The 25,968-nt window shown below is 44.0% G+C and overlaps 1 protein-coding gene across 8 annotated transcripts in view; it reads right to left on the reverse strand.

Annotated features, from left to right (window-relative positions):
• Positions 1-2,529: 2,529 nt before the first annotated feature.
• CSPG5 (chondroitin sulfate proteoglycan 5) overlaps positions 2,530-25,968 on the reverse strand; it is a 243,428-nt gene continuing 219,989 nt past the window's right edge. For 7 of the 8 annotated variants that reach the window (XM_085628627.1, XM_085628633.1, XM_085628631.1 and 4 more), the window contains one exon: positions 2,530-3,055. In XM_085628627.1, the coding sequence (XP_085484753.1) occupies positions 2,894-3,055 (162 nt within the window). In that variant the 3' untranslated portion in view covers positions 2,530-2,893. Of the gene's footprint in view, positions 3,056-7,863; positions 7,904-25,968 lie in introns of all 8 variants that reach the window. The other variant, XM_085628632.1, reaches the window with a different exon arrangement.

The raw sequence follows: 25,968 nt of genomic DNA on the forward strand, positions 1-25,968 counted from the left end.
GGTCAGATCTGCTTTAAGGTGTGATAAGTTGCAAAGTCAATATACTTTCAACTTTATAGTTTTAATTTAAAAAGAAAAAAACCCTTGTGAAACTTTGCAAACGTGAAGCTCATATATATATATATATATATATATATATATATATATATATATATATATATATATATATATATATATATATATATATATATATATATTTTTTTATTATTTTTTTTAAAGAAACTGTTTAGTGGCTCTTTGTAGTCATGTGAAGCCGTTCCTGCTACTGCAAGGGGCCACAGGTGCCTTGCTGTTGTTCAGCAACCGACCTGTCAGAGGACGCATCCCACAGCAACACCCCGACCCGCCTCCTGACCCTCGCGCAGTCCCTGGCCAGAGTGCCACTCCCTCTCCCTCTTGAAAAGGTTGCCGTGGGAGATGGCTGCTTTCAACTCCACCTATGTTCATATCCTGGAGCTCCTGTCCTACCCCTGGACTTGAGCACCAGCTTCTGGCCCTTTCAAGGGGCATACCTGGGGTCTCAGGGTGCTATGCCCTTGTTGGTCTTTTATAGGTTAAACATCCTGAGAATGGAAAACAGCTCTATGCACAAGACACAAAGAAAAGTACTTTTCATTGGGGCAGGAATATTGCCTGCCCTTGTGTAGTAGTCTAGATAAGCCTGCTGTTGACTGCATCATCGGGAGAGCTAGGCTGCTTTGTGAGCTAAGAACGTTTCTCAACACATTTGAGGAACCTCTACGCCTCAGCTTCCACGAGGGCCTGCTGCTTGAGGACAAGGGCCCTGCATGAGGCAGCAATGCTTCTGTACGCCTAATGAAAGAGCAAGGGCACTGGGAAGGAGCTCATAATATCTACCATTGTTCTTGTGCCCCTCCTGTCCCTGATAAGCGAGAGATCATCAATGTGTGAGACCGCATCTGCGAGATGAGAAGTAAGAGTTGAAGAGGCACTAGGCTAAACCACTGCCTTTCTGCAGGTTGGCCAAGGCCCACCTTTTCCATGTGATTGCTAGTCCCCTTTGTGTCTGTGGTAAGAGATGTCTGCGGCACTTCCCATGTTGTTCAGCTGCGTGTCTCCAGCATTCCTCTGAAAGTCGCACCACCCCGCGCTCTCCATTAATCGGTATTCCCTGACCTCCAGACTGTGGTAGCATGATCCCTGAGAGCCCCTTAAACATCAGACTCAGCCACTGCCTGAAGTGACTGCTCATCTCAGACAACCTCATCCCATCCACCCGTCAAGTATGCACGCTACCTGTAAGCTGCTGGAATCCATCTTATGTATCACTGAAGCGGACACTGCTATCCACTGCATAAGGACTTACAAGAAGGGCAGGCACAAATTCTTGCAGACCACCTTTGGACTCCTGAACAGACCTGTAATAGCACTTTCCCTACTGTTGCGCGGATTGGAATTGGAATAGTAAAGTATAATGTTACACAGTCCAGCGCTTTCTCTAAGTCAAGTCGTTGTAAATACTTGCGAGGTAAAGGAATGCGTGGTTAAGACACCTTCGTTGTTCCGACTGCGTTGTTAAGGAACGTGTGGTTTTGGCATGCATGGTTGTGTCATTCAACTGCTCATCAGCATTGTTTTGGGCTCTGTTGGGTGATACAGGTCCACCCAAAGTGGAATTCCATTTGTCATGGTTGACCACTATTCTCATATCCAGGTCAAGACGTAACAGGTACTTGGTAGGAGCTATTTGATGGGCCTGGGGTGTAGACATTCTTTCCTGCACTCTAGACTGTGGTAGCATGATCCCCGAAAATCCCTTAAACGTCAGACTCAGCCACCGCCTGAAGTGACTGCTCATCTCGGACAACCTCATCCCACCCACCCGTCAAGTATGCACGCTACCTGTAAGCTGCTGGAATCCAGCTTATGCATCACTGAAGCGGACACTGCTAGCCACTGCAAAAGGACTTCCAAGAAGGGCAGACACAAATTCTTGCAGACCACTTTTGGACTCCTGAACAGATCTGTAATAAAGCACGTACCACCACAAAAGATCATCAGAAAACTGTAAACATTAAGGTCAAGGGGCATATGATGTCACTTCTGCTACTCCTGGCATTTCGGTGAATCGACATCCATGCTTAAGGCACTTTACAGCATTACCTCAGTCTTCAAAACTAAGTGAGTGTCATAGTCTGTACCCACCGCCTTTTTATGCTCTTCTTCTTCTGCATATCTTCTGACAGTGCCAGAGTAAAAGGAGGGGATCGAGGTTTTTCTCTATGCACCCCATAAGCCTGGACTTCTTTCCCTGTCACATTACCCAAAGAGTCTGACTTGTTCTCCTTCATACGCTCTTTAAAGAGCTGGCTTTTCAAACAAGCTTACTCACCATAACTGCAGGGATGGATTCTGACTAGGTTAGCTAGAGCCAAGAAACGCATGGTGTACAAGCACTTTATCAAGCATTAATTACATTACATTAAAGGTAAAGATCAAGATAATACTCGCATCTGGAATGACCTCCTATCCACACCCCATGCAAAAAAACACAACAGTGCATTCAGGTAACTTTAAAAATGTTTTATTTTCAATTTTCCTGATTATTGTTATTTATCTCACAGTATTTAAAAAAAAAGTTGAATAAAGTACAAAAAAGTCAGTTGAAATACAGCAAAGGTTTAAGGAACTGGCCACATCTGGCCGGAGAATGATGTACACACAAGGGTCACGTACCAAATCACCCACTTGGAACACAGTGCTTTTGGGGGTGTCAGCTTCTTCCTTCCGCTTTCGATACAAAATACACCAAAGCATGCCATGGAACTCACAGGGGGGCGGTTATGCGTGACTGGGAAAGGGGGGTTGCGGATGGAGAATAACAACAGTTAAGAGCTCTGAGAATCATGGGGAATCAGATCTCCCCAGCACTTTACGTCAGATTGTTCTGCAGACAGTTCACCTCCGGGCTGTCCGGCTCACACTTCTCACAGTCGGCTTTCGGTGAGAGGGAGTTCTGGATGTTGAAGGCCTCATCATCTTTTATGCCAGGCCGTGGAGGCTCCTGCAGCTTGTGCGGGGCACTAGGATCCTCCTGGTAATGGATTTGGTGGGGAGGAGATTGGTAAAGGGAGGCGGGAAAGAAAAAGAGGTGACGTAAGCCATAATTGACAAATGATCAATTTTACACTGCAAACCAGGTGACTCAATGCTGCATTTCAGCTCAACATTGTGGTGTAGACTCAAGTGTCTCGAGGAGGTGTGGGGGAAGAGAAGTCCTGATATTTCTTTGAGGGTTTTAGCCATTGTAATTACTATATGGACTATATGATTTGCAATATATACCGAGAACTCTAGTGCCAATCATTAAGAGTCAGTGTCACACTGTTGAGCTGCCTAATCCACTAAATATATATTTTATTCCCTGTAGTGCAGTCTCAGTTTTTGGCAACATTAATAGCCCCAATGACTTTAAGGGAATCTCAGGCTTTGGAACAAGTCAATCTTGTTAACTCATTAATATTTGGCCTTAACTTCTCTTGTACGTGAGATATCTATGGGAGCAGGTGTATGGGGAGTGCAGGCTCTCAGCCCTAAACATCAAAGGCACAGATTGCACGGTGCTACCAAGCAGTGAAGCTACAACCAAGCATACCCATCATCTTCAGCAGCAGTTCTCAAACCTGTCCACTAGAGGGCAGTGCTAAAGGAGTTGTCAACAAATGCAGAGTGAGCATTGAGTGAAACAAACTCCATCTAACCTGTAATGTTCTGTACATTTTGTTCATTTAGATAAGGGGAAAGCTATGTGGTATTTTGTATACTGTTATCAAATCAATTTGTGGTATCATGAGACGAGTTCATCGTGGTTGTGGAAGATTTAATGGAATTCGGGAGGAAAACAGAGGCCGGCTGGCAGACACCACAAGTAAGAGCCCACTCTTCTCCAACTGTTGCAATTCCACCCCTTTCATCAGCAGGGCTGGACAGGATTTAGGGCACAGAGGTGAACCCCTGGGGGGCTGGAGGTGAGTGGGCTGATTCAGGGCTGAGGGATCCACAGCGCAGCTCCCAGCCTTGAACACAACGCTAAGGGAGCAGCACTGTGCTTTCTTCAAAGTACCGGCATGATTTACTGCTGCCGAGATATAATGGCGTCTATAATTTGCAAGAATCTGAAGAATTAGAACGTTTTATGAATTTCTATTTAGATCTGACTGTAATATGCTTGATTTTTGAAGCAATTTATAGGAAAAATGAATCCATTGGCATAATTTTTTCAGAAACAATTCTTGGAACGAAAACATCAACAGCTCTCCCGTTGGTAAGGTTGGACGCCCTGCACCATGTTTGCACCATGGACTTGGTCTGAAACATGTTCCAGTGGTGCTTTTATTTACTAGTTTACCTCTGGACTTTACATATGTGTCCTACACTACTATCCACAGCTGTTGATTCCCCGTTTCCTAGACATACTGTTTTCTGTCTAGACCTGAAACTAACAGACAGCCTGGAGGTCCTTCCCTTTCTGGAAGAAAACTCAAAGTGTTCCTGGGAGCACTGATATTTTTTGCAATTAGGAGAGAATGGGTTGTTGACATGAAATGCATGTGTGTCCATGGCTGTTGATGACATAAATTGAATAATCAAACTATGGAGAGTGCTTTGGTTAGATTTTGGACTTGTTTTAGTGCATCTCCACTTTCGTATGAGTTGTGGGGTATAGCTCAGCACATGCGTGGGGGGCTAGACGTGTGTGTTAGTTGATAAATAAAAGTATTTACTGTGTGAAGACAGAAAAACATATTTGTGTTTTTCCTGCTTCCTTTAAAGGGACCTGGGTGAAACAGGTGACCTATTCTATCACAGAGTGCTTCCAGTAATCGATTGTTCTATTTTTTCAACAATTCAGGTTGGAATTTTCTTTTTTTGTGTTGACCCAATGAGTTCGCTCCATGCTTGCAGTATGATGTGCCACTTGGTTAGTGATGTTTTGAACTCTTGTGAGAGTTGGCTGGTGCTGCTAAACAATAGCTCCCAGCATGCAAGCGGGGACTGTATGGCGGTGTCGAAGTTGTGTCTGCTATAAAGTATAAAGATTGCAATGCAAGTGATATGTGTATTCTCCTCAAAGACAATGTCTGGAAGACACAGTACATTTGAAAGCACATTTGAAAATTATCGCAAAAGAGCACATTCTAAAACATTCTGTTCCAGCAACAGTTTTCAAAAAGCCATCGGATTTAAAGGCCCCTTTCAGGAATCACTGACAGGTAAGGATATCAACCGGCTCCATGCTACCAAGGGCACATTATGCCACTCAAGCCAGTGTTTCTTTATATGGAAACTGGGGCAACTGAATACATCACAGAAGAATTCAAGAATGGTGTCCTTGATAACATGGACTCACCGGATCACCCTACTTTGTCGGGCTCTTGACCTAGGGGCGTTGTGGGCTTCATATAAGGCTCTCCAGTGCTACTGTTGGAGTCATCCCTTTTGTTCTCACTGGTTCTAGGTGCATGCAGTGACCTTCCCTCATATTTCTATTGCTTTTACAGTCTGTTGGATGATCAAGCACTATATAGGGACATCGCGGGTTTTGGAGATGTCACCATCTAAGAAATCAGCAAAGCAGCGGGCCTCTCGCTATTCCTGATTCCATGAGTGGGTAGCTCTTCCAGTCCAATGTAGGACGGCCCTTGTGGAGCCAACGGACCCAGTAAATACAGGGTTGAAAATTAGACTAGTTCAGTTTTTGGACATTTTTAAACATCTTTTAGAAGTAAATCGATTAATATTGAGCACTGAGTGAACTTTGGGGGGGGGGGCCTGAGGGCATGGAACTTTATTTTAAGCCATGACACTCCTGTCGCCTTTAGGTTAAATTTGCACGAGCCGGTAAGCGGCAAGAATAGGCTGCTAGGGTCCCCCATAGTGGTGGTTCCCTATCCCATCTTGCCATGGTTAACTTGCTGAACCTGGTCTTTTGCCGCGCACATTGGCACTTTAATAAAGCCTAGTCTCGTAGATAGGCACCTTATTTCATTGAAAAGCATTGTCCTTTTAGCATAGCACGTACATCCGCTCCCCGATCCTGCACATAAACACTTTTACTACTTATAGCGGTATATATAGGAGCACGATAATATTTTTTATTTTATTCCATCTAGGGTTATTGTCTGTGTTTGATCAGCCGTCCTGTGATATTTGATTCCAGTACTATGCATTTTTTAAATCTCTTTAGATAGGAAGGTTTGAAAGAAAATGTAAAGCTCTATCAATATGATATTCAATGGCTGAAGTAGATATATGATGACTTTTGTATTCCTTTGTTCTGTATGATTGCGCTGTGTTTATGGTTTTAATTGACTAATAAACTATTTTTGCAAGTAAGTATCGCAGGACGGATCTTAGCTTGCATTCTGGTACTTGCCCTGCATTTATAGCGGGATAATGGCAGCAGAGAAGTATGGACATATGATCTGCTGGTCATAGATTTCAAGCCACCTGGACTTGTGAGGACAATAATATTAATTCCTCCTACCTGAGTAATGGCAACTACTGCTATTTAAACGCATAGAAACGATTCAATTTGTGGTGAATTCTGAATAAACGTACAATATTACAGGCCAATATTACATATTACATACTACTAGCAGGAAATTACCATTCCTGAATGCACTATGACCTCAGATCATTGTGCAAAACTCTAAATCACATCCATTTAAGCATATCCGACACCTATAAATATCAGTTATGATTAGGGCTCCCAGCTTTCCGTTTCTACTGATTTTTACAGATAAATACAGACAGAATTTATTTTCCTGTCTGTATTTATTTTTTAATACAGAAAATAGGCCTTCGTTGGATGACTTTTTCTACTGTCCGTCATGAGTGCCAGGTCACAGGTCAGTAGGTGTACAGATTGAGAGGTAGGGGAGAGAAAAAAGACAATAGATTTCCTAATTAAGCTTAATTAGGTGCAGCTCTGCAGTTATTTATGCTGTTCTACAATGCAAGTGAAGATAACGCTATTGAACTGTGTACTGCTTGAAAGCTTTTGGACATTCAAATGTGAGTATACATTTATCAGTTAAATTAATGTTGAAAAAAACCCATTGCAGCTTCATTTATACAGAAAACACAAAATAAAAATGGATAAATACTGAAACAATTTGCAAAAAATAAATATGGATAAATACAGATGGAAATGCCGAAAAAATAAATACCATAAAACCAGGAGCCCTAGTTATGATTGACGTAAGAGTCAACTGGCCCATGACTAGAGAGTGACTTGTAGCAGTCAAGTGAACCTCCATACCTATGCAGAGAAAAGTAAAATGTATCTCACACAAGGGGTCATAGGAAGTGTATGCTACTAAATTGGACCAAAGGTCCTATACTACTTCCAAGAATATTTGAGCTCACACAGAGTATAGAGTAGCCAGATGCAGAAAGAATGCAAGAAAGAAAAATTCGAAGAAGCAAATGAGAGCACTACAAGTGTTTGGACGAGAACCCTCACTCACCCAAGGGTGACATGCTTCATCATTGCGTCCCTCCACACACTGGGACCGCAAGGTACCCAGTGTGGGCTACAACTTTCCTCAGTAAAGGAGTGGGAGTGTTTTGGTAGCACGCCCAAGTGTTAAACCCTCAAGGATGAGAGTGAGGGGCAGAGTGTAAATGAAAAGTAAAATTACAGTTCCCAAGATGCTTACTGCTATTGGCTGAAAAAACAGGACTGACTGGACATGGTGCCCTTGACATGGGACTAGTTGGCTGATTTGCATCCCTTTGTTTCAGCTGTAGAGAGCTGTGAACCGTTCCAAACTAGTCCCCCTACCTCCGCAAAGGAGAGCTACTTTGACCCTTTGGAGAGATACTGTGTGTGCTTACCTGCTGTCGAGGTTTGAGTCTGGTCTGCTTTGAGGTACTACTGCAGCCAATGGAAAAAGAGGATTGAAACAAGATGTCAACAAATCGAGCACTGGGGAAACAGGGCTAGGCTATGAAATGCACAGTCTAGTCTAAGATCTAGGAGCTGGTCACAACTGCACTAGGAAAAAGCTAATTCTAAGTAGCTGAAATATGGCCCCTCCCAGGAAAGTTCTTCCAATGGTGCCTGTGGAAGATTCTATAGAAAACTGTGCACTAAAGCAGACTACGGCACACTGCCTGAGAAGACTTTCATAGCCAACTATTCCAAGGAAGGTGCTAAGAAAACTGCCACTTTGATTATGCAGCACATGGCAATGATTAACTCATGCCCTGGACCCTGTAAGAGCTGTTGAGATCCAGTGGAAAGAACATATTAATTGCCATCAGTTTTCTTTTCCGTACAATGATTGGGGTTGAGACATGTGAGTTGTGAATGAGTCGCTAGTTTGATGCGACCTGTGCAATCTAAGAAAGACACAAGGCATTGAGTTGGGCTTACATGTCCAATACAAAAAGCTGAGCCAATATTGTCTCTGGTGTTCTTATTCCTTGGGTACAGTATTCTACCAGCCTGGAATTGACACAGAGATGCAACGCAAAAACCTTAATGATTCTAGGCTCTTTCCAATGAAATTTACGGATAAACATATTTTTCATTGATATGGTATGTTTGAAGATCTATGGAAGGTCAGCAGATGACCATCTTTAGGTTTATATTGGGAAGTGGTGGGACCCCATGTTTTTACAAGTACAGAGGTTCGAGACCCATGTCCCCAAGGTATCATCAGAAGTGAAATCTCTGTCAATAGGTGCAAGGTCTGGCTCTACGCATTCCATGAAAACATGGTTCGCCCAAAGCCCTACCCTTAAGGCACCAATAGGACTTTTTAAACAAGAAATGCATTAGTAATTTTTTTATGTGTCAGTTTCAGTGGTCGGAGTGATGCTAGAAGTGAGTTTAGGAATCTGAGGTTTTCCAATCAACCTTATTAATCTATTGTACATTTGTTACATGTACATGTACGTATACATGCAAGTCATCGACTGAAGTGATGAGCACAAGCTTCCCAATACAGGGATGAACTTTAGCAATTGCAAGTGACAACCAATTTCAGAGGAGGGCCAGTGAAGGAGTCTTGTGTCTGGTTTCAGTCCCTAGGCTTAATCTACCACCAATCCACGGAAACTGGTCTGCAACCCACTCAACGGATGTGGCCTGCACTGATGTATCAGGTTTATGGATCTGTAGCCTGATGTTTATATAATGTGGCAGTGAGACAGACTAGATGCACAAGTGTTGTGTCATAGCAAAGGGGAGCATGGGGTGGACTGCTGTTACCAACATATTGAAGCGCAGCAGGAGAGTGGACCTCTGACTTATTCTACTTCTATTGGGAGAAAACTGAGTAGGAGGCCATGAACGGGACTTGAAAAAATATGAATGTGGAAATTAGAAGGTTTGCAGAGAGACGGTGATGTTGAATATTAAAGAAGGGAGGCACTTATAAGTTACAGGCAACAGACCATATTTTGGCTTATACCAAAGGTGCCAAGTAACTTGGGAATAGTACTGAAGGACACAAAATGGAGCAGGAAATCCCAATCAGTGAATGGTTTTCATTGGTGAGGGAGATTGTTGGTTGAAGGGTTTATGAGGGTGTTTCTTGAGAAGGGGATACGAGCGAGTGGGGGTATTGAGTCCTGAGCTGATGTGCCAATTTAGGGCCTTGGGGTCTTGGTCACCTGCTAGACTGTGGAAGACTAGTAGGCCCAGGGGAGGATAAGAGACCCACTAGGTTCATCTTAACAATAAAGGGCTGGTAAATCTGGAAAGTATACGAATAATGTCAGTTTGCAGGCGGCCAGTAGGTAAGTTCATAAATTGGGGGATGCCCCGTAGGTCCAGGATTAGATAGACAGGAAAAATAAAGCTTATGGAGTGGTAGGATAGGGTTTGCACAGCAAGCCTGACAGAAGGATCAGTGGGTGTGAAGAGGGATTGAGACCAGTAGGGTCACGTTGGTGATGTGCATTGATTTATGTATCCAGGCAAACAATGTGTTCTCCTGATAATGATCTCATAATCTGAGTGGATCGAAACGTCGTCGACCTAGTCACTCTGACGCACTTGATTATGTACAAATGATTTACGGGTGCAGTAGTGCTGTGTTTTGTCAACGAGTGACCTTGATTCTGGACACATTTTTGGTCGTTAAGTGGTTTTGCCTGTGAATTCTTCTCAGCACCTGTTTTGGTTTACCCCACGGGGGTACCCACTTCTATGAATGAATTTTTATTTTTATTGCTTTAATAAAATGTTGTTTTAACTGTTGATTGGACATCTCCTGGGTGTTATTCTTTGATTCCAGAGTATTATGTGTTTAATTTATGTTTCGGGACCCATGTGACTGAATACAGGATGTTAGCACTCGATTTGTTCATTAGAACTCTATGGCGAAGCTACAATAGATCACTGGAGAGTTATTTGACAGACCGCTGCTGTTGTTTGGAGTACATGTTGTACTCAAACCGCCACAATTTGTCAAACATAAGTGAGGATGATAGTTCAAAATGTATAGAAAATGTGTCCTTTGCTTTTTAGATCATGAACCATAATTTCCATGACGAAATGACACCCCTCATTTTGTTAATTTACTGTAATCTCCTCCACAGGAAATGCTTTTAGATGTACAGCTCACATTCCTGAAACATGGTATTCAGGTGTGCCTCAATTTGTCATGAAAATATAATGTTTTCCCTCTAGTTGTTCATTAGAACCTGTAGGAGGCTGCAGTAGAACACAGCGGAACCAACTGGCAGACTGCTGCTGCAACTGGAAGTGCCCATTTGACTCATCGTGTCACACTTTTTTCCAATATAATGTATAGAAAATCTGTTTTCATTTTAGCTTCTGGAGCACCTTCCATGACTTCTATATGGAAATCATTTCACCCTAAATTGTAATGGTCTTATTTACAATAGCAATATTATCTGGGGGAACTCCCAGCTCGTTATTGACCAGTATGGAGTAGGGTCTTCGGCTTCGCATTAGGACTACCTGAACCCACCATAGTCAATAACTGCCTGTGAGTGCCCTTCTCCTTGGATATTATAGCTTAATTAGTGAGTTGTTTAGGGTAGTTTGTGAATATGTGCCAAAATGTAGCATGGCTTGCAAGAGCAGACTTGTTACCTTAAAGCACCCTTTTTCACACTCTATGGTGCCTGTCACTAATTGTTTTGGTCCACCAAATGTAGCTATGGTGTCACATGTAGAAAGATGCTTCAATTACTTCTAAATAGCAACTATACACTGAATGATTTAGCTGTCTATCAGCCTTAGGATGTCAATGTCCAATGAGCTTAAGATGGAGATGGGCTCATGTACAGCTTCAAGGACTGTGCAAGGACTGTCCAACAAGCAAATCTATGAGAAGGCTATTGAATGCCCTTGGGGTAGGGCTGTCCAGGAACCTTTGGATACGTTTGTTCTACATTTTTAATATGAAAACAACCCTAAGCTGTAGGCATTATCTGAATACACAGGGGTGTCCATTCACCAACCATAGATTAGCCTCTCCAGTGATCCTTGATTAGGGGTATCAAACAATCAACTCTAAGGATGAGATTGACTCCTTAGTATATAGCTTTTCAGCCCAGAAAAACATGGATGGCTCACTTCAACAAACAACCCTATGATAGGGAGTTCAGCATTCCTAGGATAAGACTTTACAGAATCACTATGGTGGGCATGTCCAACTACTAATCCTCAAATGGGCTTATAAACATCCCATGGACGGGGCTGTCCAATATTCAGTCTTGTGGATAAGGCTGCAAGACAGTCATAGGGAAGGAACTGTCCCACAACACTAGGATAAACATATACAGTGCAACAATCCTACTGTGAGTTGTGTTGTAACCATGGGATCAGGGTGGTCAACAATGAACAATAAGATAAAAATGTTCAGAAAAAGACAAACCTAACTTTGTGGTATCCAGCATTCCTAGTGGAAGGTTCCCCACACCCAATTCTATAATAGAGCTGTCCGAAACCCCTAGATGGAGCTGCCCAATCTGAATTCTTGGGGGTAGGGGACAACATTTTAATATGAACCTGTTCACTCCAATTAATCCATTATTAGGTTGTCGAGCAGCCCTTGGTTTAAGGTTATCAACAATAAACCATAGGATAAGGCAGTCCGACAATGATCTGATGGCGCTATTTAACAACCAACTCTAAGATAAGATTGTCTAACAACCGACACTAGGATAGTTGTGTCTAAAAATCAAGAATGTGATGTGTTGACCAACGAACATACAATTTGGCTACCCATCAACCTGGAGCATGGGTAGCCCAACAAGCCTAGGTCTTTACTGTGAACACAGACATATGCTAGTTCTTCTGTAAATCCAGGATGAACTACAGATTATTAAATGCAATCTTCCACCAGCACAAGCTTAAAGGCTGTTTATCTTTTGCTGTCCATAGAACAGGGCACACCTCTCCCTATTGCTGTGACAACTGCCTCTGGTGTGGGTCTGTGAGTGAGTTAATCCTCTCTGTGGCAAAGAATGCCCTGATTATTCACAGATACATCTCATGACATGACAGCTATTCCTAGTCTCCCTTGTCACAGTGCTTTTTGTGACAATGTCCTCTGCATGTCTTTGTAAAGCTGTGCTTCCCTGCTCTGTTTGTATTACTCTGCCTTGCCCTGTGATTTTGGATCCACTGGAGGCACTCCCCCTTTTAAGCAAGTCATTTTCAAGAGAACCCAACTCTGATGAAATGAAAAACACCTAAAGTATAAGTACAGCTCAAGTAAGGGTGGCATCTGCCCCCTCGCCCACATACCAGTCTGTGAGGTGATTGGCAGTGGTGGCAGCAAAGTTCTAGCCCAGGGGTCTCTTTCAACATCCAGTCAGTTCTACATAATTGGAGTCCCTTTGCTATCCCAATGTATCATATATGTTGTGTGTCAGTGCTTCTCTTTCCTATCATCATGTATCGAATATGTACGTGCTTCTGTTTGACTCAGATGTAAGGTGTTCAATAGGGTCTCACTGAGAATAGCTGCACAAGATAGGGCTTCCCCTGGAAGCTATCTTCATGTCCATGATGAGTGTGACAGCCTGCCTTCTTGCTTCACATACAGGCTTATCTACCTGGTGAGTGGGGAAGGAATCCTCATTCGTCGCATTTTCTAGAGTAGATTTCCCCTGTTCAGTTAAACCCACTTCATCCAGTTTTTCTGTTGCCTAGTAAGTAACTCTGATGGTCTGATGTTCTGGCTTTACAGAGGTCAGTTCTGATTGGTCTGATCTCTGACTTGTGCTAAAGTTAATATACAGACAAGTAGATTCCTGGTAGCGCCAACTGAACTGGGCATGGAGATGACCAGGCAGTCATGAAGAAAAGAGAGGAGCAAGAAGGAAAAAGGGTATGGAGAATCACCTCCTGAGAGCAATGAAATTTTGGCTGAAACATATACCTAAAAATTGGATCAAATTGTAACAGCAAATACTTATGACACATTATGAAATACGTTTCTTAAAGTCCAGGATTAAAGTACCTTTAGACGCCTTGCTGATATAACTGTCACTAGTAATACTCTAGGTTTAAATGTAAGAGATAGCAAAACCTGGGAGATCAACAAACAATCCCGAACCAAAGCCTTAGACCTCTCTGTGTAAAAGCCTACAATGCAAAGGCTCCTCTTGCAACAGATTATCTCAAGCCTCCCTAACAGCCCTAAAGGATGAGTACTTATTTCGGAGTCTACAACAAACATAGATGAACTCTCTCCTGTATTGAATTGAAGGGTCATTTTTACTGCAAAAGACACAGTATCATGTCAAATACCTGCATACCACAAACGAAAAACAGTTGCTATCTATTAAAGATGATAAGCGTTGAAAGTGCCATAGGTACTGCAGACTCTTCACTAACTCCTAGAAAAACACCTTGCCCTGCCAACCTTTCCATTCAACCTTCAAACCAATAGTGACAATCCTTAGCAAGGAACGTAGACTGCGCCAAAGACTGAAGGACCCTCACCGTCACAGAAAATCCACTGCCATTTGCTGTAGAAAAGGCAACCACCGCCTCCTGGGCCGAACAACTACTATCATAATTACACCCGACCTTTCTCCACACTCTGGACATACAAAGAAATGGCTGTAAATCATAAAACAAAGACCACCTGAATCCTGCAGAGACAGTGCATAACCCTCAGACCCTCTGCACTGGCAACCTAATTGCTGGAATACAAAAAAGTCCATTGCTGGTGTCCCAAATCTGCAATACAGACCTTGAAAAATATTTGAATACAGAAAGTAGTCTTTCAGTGGATAAATCATTCAACTCAGCTTGTCACCCTTCAGAGAAGGAGAAGGGTTCTTTTGCCCAAGTCTCAAAGTCCAACACCGGATACCCCAAGATTCTAGATCTTATTCAACCTGTGACTAGACATGGCCTCTGTCAGTCTCTAGATCAAAACTGCTCTAAACTGCAATCTAAGTGGAGGCAACCCTGAGTACATGTACAAATGTGTTCAGTTCCCATCAGTCTGATGACATTTTAATCTCTTGTTTTTGAATGTCTTGCATAGTTGCTCCCCAGTCCAGACTGCTAGCATTCACAGTGATGAATAGGGGAGGAGGAGGATGTAACAAAGTTCCCTTCTGCAGGGTAGAAGCGTGTAACTACAGATTTAATATTGTTGGAAGTACAAAAGAGGATAACATTTAGTCCTCGAAACACATTAATAATGAGGATCAGTGAACATGCATGTGGGCCTAGGGCAGGCCACTACAAATATACATAAAGATAGGTTACCTTGAGCCCTTAGAATTTCCCTTGCTAGAGCCTCCTTGTTTGCTAATTAGCTGGCTCTGTAATCTCACAGCTTCCTGCTTGGGCAGTATCAATGGGGCACATCTTTCCCAAGAAGAGGTCAGGTGCTGTACTGGCTAATGATGTGACTTCTCCTTGATAAAGGGCTAATGCTCAATGATGGCTCTGCATGTATGCAGTTTTGTTCTTGGTCGTGGTGTAGACCTGTGATCCCATTCTCAGTTCAAAGCGCATGACTGCAAATTGATAATGATTTTGCATGCTCCTGCAAATCGGAGACAATTCTGATCCTGAAAATGCAGGAATATGAGGAACTTAGAACCTAAAAAACCTACAGATGCCAAGGATTCAAGGCAATTCAGGGTTAGTATCTTAAACACTGTGTTCCACAGTAGACTTATTTAGCTTCTTCAAATGCATAGCAACCAGTATGATGGAGAACACATTCTATCCATACTTCTGAGGAACAGGGATCACTGCCTATTTTTTTAATGTGACTGGATTCCTTCCAATATTGCTTTCCTTTTCTGTGGATATTTCAGAAATGGTGTATTATCCCAGATTGCAAAGGGCTTGGCAGAACTGTGTCATACATCTTCTGTCTACTATCTTGGGGAACCAGGCATCTAAAGTAGACATTTACCATGCCTCTTGGAAAATGAATCCTTCATCCCTTAGCCAGCAGCTTGGGCCAACCTCTGTATTATTAGGACTGCTGATGCTTTGTCTCTTGAGCACAAAAATGTTTTCTGCACATTTGTTACCTTGCAGCAGGCCCCTGTTTTTGCTGATCTCTGAGAGAAGTCGAAAATCACCCATAGGCATTATAAAATAACCTCCTCTCAATGCAAATGGAGAGGTATTCTGGATTTTTGAAAAATGTGTTCCTGCATCCTTGTGATATTCCACCTCCTTCACCTTCCATTAGTCCCGAAGAAGCTTTTCACCTTTGAAATGGATTTCGGGTACTGTGGCCTTTGCTTCACATCAGTCTTTCAAACCCTTTGATGGACATGACACCTGGCTACCACCACAAAAGTTCCTCCAGCCAATGCTGATGCCCAATGCCAAGTCTCAAAACAACTGGGAATGCATTTCTATGTGACATTGTCATGCTGAACACTCTTGTTTCAATAGCTTGCATCAGCACCTTGAGATCTGCCAGGAAGGATTACCACATATAAGCTAAATAGGTACTGGACCTCAGAGCCAGATTAGACCAATCATATTATTTATCTCAAAGCTGACTAACATTCTGGTTAATGTGAGCCACAATGCAGAATCATCCGAGGACAAGGAGATTCTCCCAGCTAGACTGTCTGGTTGGGCTACTGATGTTCTCTCATGATTGTTCTATTAAACTGACATGTTTCTTCCCCTACGTGGAAACCCATACTGCCAGCATAGCGTTCAGGTGCCTAATGAAATGCATCCCTGGAGACATATTTGCCCATATTCTCCAGCTCTTGAGGGGAGACAATTGTAAGAGAGTTTAAATTTTCTATAAAATAATGGCATGCTTCAGTTAACATCACTAGACTTCACCAGGTTGCACTGACAATCAATCTAGAAATGTTGCAGAAAAGTGCTTGTTTATTTTAGGTGTATGAGCAGGGCCGAACCGGCTGTAAGGGGCACCCGCCGTTTCCCCGGTGGGCCGCCAGGGTTGGGGCCGGTTTTTAGGTCTCGCCTGAGACAGCGCTTTAGCGCTGCTCTGTCGAGACTTATAGTAAGCGAGTTTTGGAAGTGCAAACGAGTGCTTTCAGGCCTCCAAATACAGTGCATGTGCCCCGGGCGCGCGCACCATTTGGCAGCCTGAAAGCACTCGTTTTCTTTCACTTTCGCGGCCCCTTTGATGTCCCGCACCACTTTGCCCGCCCCCACTCCCCCTCCCACTCCCTCCTCGTCAACTTCAGTGCGCGCTGCATTCTCTCAATCCCCACCCACTACGTCACTGTTTAATCTCGCTTTGTCGCTCTCATGTGTTTCTGTCCCCCCCACCAAGCAGCCCAAAAGCCCCGCCTTCTCCACGAGTCCGCTGTGTTGCCGTTATCCTTGCTTGTTATCCCATGGTGTTTGTGAAGCCTCTAACCAACAGTCAGAGCTGGCGCGCAGAGCCGTGATGCCAACTGGCATGACAGCGCTCATGTCCCATCAAACACCCCATGTGTCACTGGCGCGACCGACTTTCCTGGTGCGAAAGTGTCTGTGTCCTTGTGCCTGCACTGGACACCCCTTTATGCCGATTCTCCATCGAACGTACGTACTCCCGTTGTAAAATTCTTTGTCCACTCTGCTGTAGTGTAAAACCGCAATAACCCTACCGCATCACTTATGCGGCATGTGTGCTCGATATGTGCTTATTTGTTGTCCAGAACAATACATGCGTGACTGCAAGTTTTTGTGTCAGCAATGCTCAGCGTGCTGAAGCCTGGCTGGGTGGAGTCAGCGCTACGCTACATATGACAAACGCACTCAGCGCGAGGTGTAACTGATCTCACCCCACTCTCGCCCCTTCCAGAGGTGTGGGCCTGCGCTGCAAAATACCAGCGCACCTCTGTGGCAGTCTATCTCAGGGGGAGTAATGAAGCCAGGCATCGGCGACATGTTAATTACACCGGTCAAATAAGCAACATTGCTGATTTTAGCGAAACTTTATGTTTTTCAAATGTTGCTTTGCGTAATTTCTTGGAAGCTTTTTAAGTGAGTGAGCATCTCCCAATGAAAGCGGGAAGCACAGGTCTCCGTGGTGAGACCTCGCACTGAGGTGTGAGGTTGTTAAGTGTCCCACAGGAAGGAATATGGCAACAACAAAACAAATACACGCAATACCAACCACATGGGACCACCTACCACAAACCTCCTCTTCCAAAATAAAACTAAGGTAGGAGCTATGGATCTTGTGAGACAAAACCATGCGCCAAACAAATCCCAAGACAGACTTCTTGGCACGTCTGCAGCTTGTTGCGCCTCTCTCTCTCCAACACATCCTGCGACACAGCTTAATGACACCACCGGTTGGGAAAATATGGCGCCTGGAAAAATAAACCGGCACCAAGGAGCTACCTCCTCGTCTGGGTTCGGCAAATGCTGCACGTGTGGTGACCGCTGCATCTAACAGGCTAATAAATACATTGACATCAAGAGTATGCGTTACGTCAAGCATAAGCAACCTCTAGGCGCTGCCTTTTGCACAGACGCGATCTATGAACCCTCACAGTTTAAATGAAGACCGATTGCTGTATGTCGGCTTAAAATCCCACCAGTGGCCCACAGTCCAGAAACATGCAATGACAGATGTACCTTGTTTAGGTGTTATGTGAATGAATGTGCCCCTCGTTATCGCGCTCCCACAATGGCTTAAGCCACACTGACAGCGATGTTGAAAATGATAGTAAAAAAAGTGGACTTCTGTGTGCCTCAGACTTACAATATCTCCACTTTGTAACCTACAACCCCCGACAATACGTATGTAAATAAACAAATTGTTTAACGTACTAAACATTCAGCAGTTTTTGTCCATCACCCTGTCGACTGCTATTTCTAAGTGCACCACCTTAATATCCGCCCACACCTCCCAAACAAAACAAGCATTTGCAACGCAATAGGTCGCGCAGTTACGAGAGTTTCAGCTAGTGGCATTGTACATAAAAATGCCTTTTATTTATGTTTTTAAAAGAAAAACAAAAATAACAAGCATTTGCAATGCATTAGGTCTCGCATTTACGCGAGTTTGAGCTATTGACATTGCAAATAACAATGCCTATTGGCATTGTCATTTACAATGCCAATAGCTTTAACTCTTGTAACTGCGAGACCTATTGCATTGCAAATGCTTGTTTACAGAGGCCTGCAATATCGGCACACTGTAACAAAATCGGCCGAAACCGGCCCTAGCAAACAGCTCGGCTGCAACACGGCCCCCTCCCGCGTGGGCTGGCCGAGCAGTTTGCCAGGGCCAGTTTCGGTCCCCAGTCCGGCCCGGTGTACGAGCTTTTTCATGAGTCTTTCTCTCTTTCACAAAAAAGAAAAAAAGAATACAGCCTCAGCCATGGTCTCTGTGTTGCACAAATGTAATATAATATTCAGCTCTCCGGAGAGAAGGAAGGATGTTTCTGTTACAAGTTGAAGGCCACTTAGTCGAGCTCTGCTATTAGTTGAGCAAGCTATTGTATTTCTGTGTTTAATAATCTAGTAATTCATCCCTTAATTAACTCTGTACAGCTTTAACCAATAAGATGCTTTAGGAAGTAGGAGTTTCCCGTGATGGTGTACCAACTAATAGATTTATTGGGTGCCAAGAAGTAAACATTTCTACCCCTTCTATTTTATAAAATATGTGCTGTTTAGGGAACTTGTTCATTTTACTCTTTGCTACAGAACACCGAGAAGCGCTCTTTTGGGCTTTCATTTGGAGACAGACCTTATGTCAGTCTGCTTGCTAATTCACTTGATTTATTAACTAACTACTTTTCTTTCTGTCATGATACTATTTTTGAATAAAACTACAATTTTATTAACTCTTGAATCTGGTCATGTTCTAGTTTTATAAATAGACGTAAGATAAGTCTATGAGAGACTCAAATAGACCCATTCCTGCCTAATGGCCTTTTAATTGATTAACTAAACAGCATCAATACAGTCTCATCTCGATCCTGCTTGATCTTGGGAGACTATACACATAGGGTAAAAAGCGCCAAGGAGGAAAACTGATTTTGTTTCCGGGTCTTTGTGTATGAAATGTGTTACATAGCTTTCTGCATCATTTGCATGATTCTTTTCTCCATAGGCACATTAAAAGGAGTGCCTTTTTTTAGGTCTGTCATTAGCTAAAACCTTAAGACTGTACTACGATTATATGAATAATACACTTATTTATAGGGAAGGAGAGGTGTGGCGCAGCAGCCAGGCCGGCTGACTCCAGGGCGAGTTCACGGTTCGATCCCCCGGAGCAGCTCAGCTCAGGATCATGGCCTGGCAGCTTCCACAACAATACAGCTTTGCAAAAACCAAGACAAATCAAAACAAGCACTGACAAAGTCAAAAGTCTGGAGTCTCAAGCCAGACCTATTGGCTTTGTCAATGCTTGTCTACATTTCCTCTCATGCCGTCTTGCTGAAGTCCAATAGAGAGCGACCATCCAGAGGAAAAGCACCACCATCACTATGCTTTCTCTTCCTTCTGCATTTATGGCCCGATATGGTGCCAGGGCTGAATATGTAGATTAATAGCACGCAATGTATGTTTTTTACTTAATTTTCCATCCATCGTATGTATAGTTGGCAAGCGGCTCATGAAGTATGTGACATTTCAGAGTTCTGGCTTCGTAGCCAGCAGGCACTTGCATTTTGCAATAAGTTTTGCTGTTGCGTTTTAAAAAAAAAATGCACAAATAAACCCCACTGCAACAAGTCATATTTTAAATGTAGCAGAAAGTTGTAAAAAAAAAAAAGGTTCTGGTTGACATGTTTTACAAAAGTGTAGCCTACTTTTAACATATTTGCCTCTTGAAAACGATGTAACCCTAACCCTAGTCCATAGACATTACTACCATCTTTACATTAACCCTAAACCTTAAGCCCTTCTCCCCAAATGTAGCCCATACGCCATTCCTTACTGTAACCCTCTAGCTCCTACCTCAACCAGACAACTAACCTAGTCCTAAACCTCACTGTAACCCCTGAACTTACCCTAACCTCATCCCTTTTCTTTAGGTTTAATGTAACGTTATGTCTAACCTTGCTTTACCACAGGTCTGAGCCTCCCTTGACCAAACGTCTCCCTCCTTCAGAGACCGCTTTCAAGCAAGTTAACTTCCCGACTGTGCTTCTGACTCTCAATTACCTGCGGCCTGCCCTTTGGACCGGTGATGCCAAACTCCTCAAAGATGTGCTCTCTGGAATCACCCCTCTCACCCAGCAGGGACAGACATGAAGCGTAAATGGAGAACACCAGCCCTACATGTGAGTGGACACAACACTAGTTTCTGTCAGAAAGAGAGGATAAAAAAATCACGCAAGAAGGCTGCAAAACCAAGGGGTAATATTTGGTCAACAAGGAAAGGGGCAACAAAACAAACAAAAAAGAAGCAAGCATTGGCCTAGCCAATCCATCTCGCCCTTTAAAAATGAGTGACGAGACTAGTGAGGGGCTTTGCCAAAGGGTGAACATTTGGCAGCAGTAAAAAATAAAAATAAAATGGCGCAGTGTCATGTACATGCACTGCATCAGCAAACACACTTCCTCAATTTGCAGCCTTCTTTGAATGGTGTTTTCTTAAAGAAATACCCTGTGACGTAATGATGCATGCGAATGCCACTACAGCCATTTTGGATATGGGTTTTTCTTGAGAAAATACCATTTCAATATTCACATATTAGATCTCAAGAAGGCAGTCAGCGTGTTGTGAAGCATCGACAGACTGGGATAAGGTAACGGGATGAGGAGGGAATGCTTCAATTCCTTACTAGTAATTGCATTACTCTGAGTCCGTCTCTTGCTTTGATTAATTACAGTATGAGGCCACTGTGCCTCCTAGACACACTCCCTCATCAATGTCTTCCTCTGATAAAAGCCTCTCCCAGTCCTTCCACATCTTGTTTAGTCGTCTCAGGCCATCTACTATACAGTAGACCTGGCAAAAACAGGGCGGAGGAAGGGATTAATTAATCAAAGCAAGAGACGGACTTGGACTGAGGCAATTACCGGTAAGTAATTGAAGCATTATCATCTCGTCCCTCTCACTTTGCTTAGCTACAGTATGAGATATATCCAAACCAGAATGACCAGGACAACTGCAAGTCACTGCTCAAACAATACTTAATTTGATATCAGTGCTATTCACAATTACTTGACAGAAGAAAGAACTCTAGAGTGAAACCCGCCCTCTACCTCAATTTCCTGCAGAATCCTGTAAGGCTTTTCAGGGGTTGAATGGGCAGACCATGTAGCTGCCCTGCTAATCTCTACTAAGGATGGCCCCTGAGAATTGGTTTTGGGATCAGACGTTCCTCTGGTTGACCTGCCCTTCTACACCGAAGGAAGGAGCGATCCCAGCTTCCTTATAGGCCAAAGCTATCAACAAACAAACCCACCTACTGAGTGTTTGAACTGTAGGTTCTAAGCTCTGAGACGCTTTCTAAGTAGATAAAGACATCATGTACACCTCTCCAAGGAATGTCACTTGGTGGCCCTCTTAACTTGGACTTACACCCAAATCGACAGACCACGCCCACAACCTCCGCATCATCCTAGACACCAAACCGAACATGAAATGCCAGATCAATGCAGTCTTCTCCACCTGCTTCCACACCCACCACATGTTCCGAAACACCTGCAAATGGCTCCACTTTTAACATCAGGAAAACAGTCACTGAAGCCCTAGTTACCAACTACAGCAACATGCTCTATGCAGAAATCACCACCCGACTATTGGAGAGACTCCGGACGATTCAGAACAGCCGCTAGCATCATCCTTGACCTCCCCAAATGGACCCACATCACCCTCACCTCAGGAACCTCCACTGGCTCCCCAAACAGAAAAGATGCCACTTCAAGATGCTGATGCACCCATACAAGGCCCTCCATGACCTAGGACCAGCATACATCAACTACCGCCTGAACTTCCACCAGCCCTTTAGACACCTGTGCTCTGCCTCCCTCGCTCACAATCCCCGCATCTGCTGAAGCTACAGTGGAGGACGATCCTTGTCCTACCTTGCTACCAAGTACTGGAACGACCTCCCCCTCCACCTCCGAACAGCATCTTCCCTGCAGGAATTCAGAAAGGGGCTCGAGACATGGCTTTTCCATTGAACCCAGCAATAATCCTGCACCTGGGTACCCTCTCTGGTGATTAGCCATGCTCCATAAATCTGAGTTGATTGACTGATCGTGTGTAACATCTGGAGAGTGAAAAGTAACTTTCCCAGGAGCCTCTGGATTTGGACAAAACACAGGAAGTATTACCTCAAGCTCTCTGTGTAATGGATAATTCACTTTAGGAATGAAAGACGTTCCTGCATGTTGTACAATTAAGTCTTCAAACACTTGAAAAAAGGATGTTTCCATGGTAAACTGCTGGGCACCATGCTGCGGTTGGATTGGCTGATGGTACAGGGTATTTCTGCCGAAGCCACGCAGGCTGATGTGGCAGGTGAGGTGGGGCACATTTGCCCAAGGAGTGTGCTGTGGCCCTGCTCTCCTTGTACCAATTGTAACAGGAGTTTGCCTTGTCCCCAAATAGGCGTGTATATGAAGGACGACTGGACATCGCCTGAAAAACCGATGGACTACATCCAAGCATGGTGGCAAAGGCGATACCAGTCCCAATGGCCCACCCAATGGAATCAGTGTTGTCCAAGCCACAATGAATTGTGAACTTGGCTGTTGCGCAACCTCACTGTACAGACTGCGCAAGGACTGGCCGGTGATCGTCATGGACACCTGGGAAGGCTTAACCCACCTAGTCCCAAAGGTAATGAGAATAGCACCCCAGCAGGCAGCTCGCATTCACTAACCTGAGCAAAAAGCTGATGAATGAGAAAACCATCTTACAAAATGTCTCCTTCTGTTTCGGCTCCCTATCAGGGGGAGTTGTCAGGAATTTGTTGTCTTGCTTGCAGATGCCTGGCAACACCAAGCTTTCAGAAGAGGGGTGCTGAGATAAAAATGCACGGTAGACCAGGGTAGGGAAGGCATTGTGCAATTTGGTGGTTGACCGGGGGACCAGAGCAAGGTTAGATATTTGGTACAAAGTATCATTAAGGGCCTCGTTAAATGGTAAGAGGGGCTCAGTAGATGTCTACTCCGGCCGAAGAAACTCTATAAGTAGTTTGGTCTTGACCACGCCAGAGGTCAAGGACTTCAGTCGCCCTTCACATCACCATGGTGACGAAAGCACTCTTGTCAATGGCAGGGCAAAGAGGTGAGAAAAGACTGGACTCAAGGGAGGTATCAAGGCTACTAGCCTCCTGCAGGTCGTCATACAAATTCACCTTATGATAAGGTTGGCCAATCTCATCACCTGCATCGTAATTGATATCTGAATCCGTGCCGACCAGGGAAAGCAGGGTGTGCTGTTGCGGTATACTAAGAAAAACAATGGTTCACTCAAACATCAATCCCAGTAGAAAAGCATTATGGTTTCATTAAATAGAAGACAAAACATTATCAATTCACTAAGGCAAGGAAAAAACAGGCCGTAAATAAAGTATAAATTTCATACTTTCATCAGTTTAATTATATATATATATATATATATATATATATATATATATATATATATATATAAAAACTCCAATCCTTCACTACGTATACTTCGAAAACGAAGCAGACACGGACTCCATCAAGGTGCGATAGTTGATTTATTTATTGTTACCCATTCAACAAAAAGAGGCCATTGCCTCGTCCATGACGCGTTTCGACCGCCATCACACACATATATATAAATTATATATTTATACGAAGAGCCAGTGCTCACACTTAAGTGAAGAGGAGTATAGTGATAGGAGATAGAGGAACGACAAGGAAATGTGCATCACACATAAAAAGACATATGACTCCTTAAGTTTATTTTATATAATATATGAGCAGTCTATATAGTGCTATTGTTGACACCGTTTTGACCTCTAGCAATGTAAGGTCATCATCGGGACAGGGCGTGAAGACCCAATATCTGGGTGGTAGGGAGTAAGGATTTAATCCAAGGAAGATGCTCCCTTTAGCAATATGGAAATGGAGGAGAGGGCGTCCTAGTAGGCCCTTCGGTGTAACTGGCTCGTGGCTAGTCGGTCTAATGAGTAGGGCCCCATGGAAGGTGTAGCAGCTGCTACACTGGGCGATAGCTTCAGGGCTTCTATGTGTGGCATCTTGATGCTTATGGACCCGTGGGCAGGGAGAACCATGACGGGAAATCAGCTGCTGTAGTTGAACAAGACACCCCTGCAACTAGAAAGTGAGAGGGCTGAGGTGTGCAGATACGTAAAACTGTGGGTCATCAGCCTAGCAGGGGGGAGGGGGCAGCGAACGGTACAGGTGGAACCAAAACAACAAGCCGGCGTGGATCAAGGCATTGTATTTGTGGAGGCAGATCAAGTGGGGAGAATGGAGTCTCCACAGTGCCGTGACTTTTACTGAGGTCAAACTGGTGCTGACTCAATGACATAGAGGACAATTGGGGCCTCGTCCAGCCATTGACGGAGTTGGCATCGGCGTCAATGTGCACAGTCCATGCGGGAGGTGGAGTTGAGAGTGGAGCATGAGGCAGCCCCCTTATGGGCTTGAAAGGTAAAGATGGCGCTGAGGGCGAACCTGCAGGCAGTGGAGAACCTCTCGGCTCGGTGGGGCCTGCAGGCATGCCAGAGGGAGCCGGCAATTATCCATAGAGACAGAGCATGGCCTTGTGGGACCCTCTGATCTGATTAGGAGTGGCGGACAGCCCCAGAAACTCAGGCTGTGCTGGAATAAGCTGTTGGATTGGTTCCAAAGTTGAATGACTTTGGGAGCAAAATTGAGCTGTATAGTGCCAGCCCCGCATCTTTTCAGAGAAGTGTGAGCAGCGAAAAGGGGCCGTTTAGATTTCTTGTGTTTTTTTCCTTGACTTACCCAAAGATTTGAATCGATAGGAAGACTGACCCTTGGAATGACTCTGGCAACTTCTGGATCTCGAACAGGACCGAATTTTCGACTTGTACCGTTCTTGTCTCAGAGTCAACCATTGCTTGGTGACGTAGAGTTTCGCCTCACTGTCTTATATGGCCTTCAGGTTCATCGACGCACAGTCACTGTAGGCCTTAGAGTTGTGCCTCAACCCCAGGCACCACAGACAAATTTGGTGAGGATCTGTCACAGACATTTGTTTGTGACAGTCCTTTCAAGGACTTTCAAGGGCTGTTGTTTTACAAGGTGACATGTTCCTTGCACACTGCTAAAACAGTTTTTTGATCAAGCTAAGGTAGCTCCGGATCAGTGTCTGGAAGCACGGAAAGAAAGGAACTGACATCAGCGCTCGGGTGGCATTTATATGGGTTCCACAAGTCATTTCTGGAGCAAAACCGAGTCAGTGTGGAGCCACACGGTGCCACCTACCGGCACGCAGAGGTACTGCTGAAAAGTTCCCAAATCCAGTCTGACACCTGGGGTATATTCAAAAGGTGAGGAATCTGCAGCTATAAGTATCAATCACAACAATAGAATCGATGTTCTTG

Source organism: Triturus cristatus, chromosome 10 (assembly GCF_964204655.1).
Source record: "Triturus cristatus chromosome 10, aTriCri1.1, whole genome shotgun sequence".
Taxonomy (NCBI): Eukaryota; Metazoa; Chordata; class Amphibia; order Caudata; family Salamandridae; genus Triturus; species Triturus cristatus.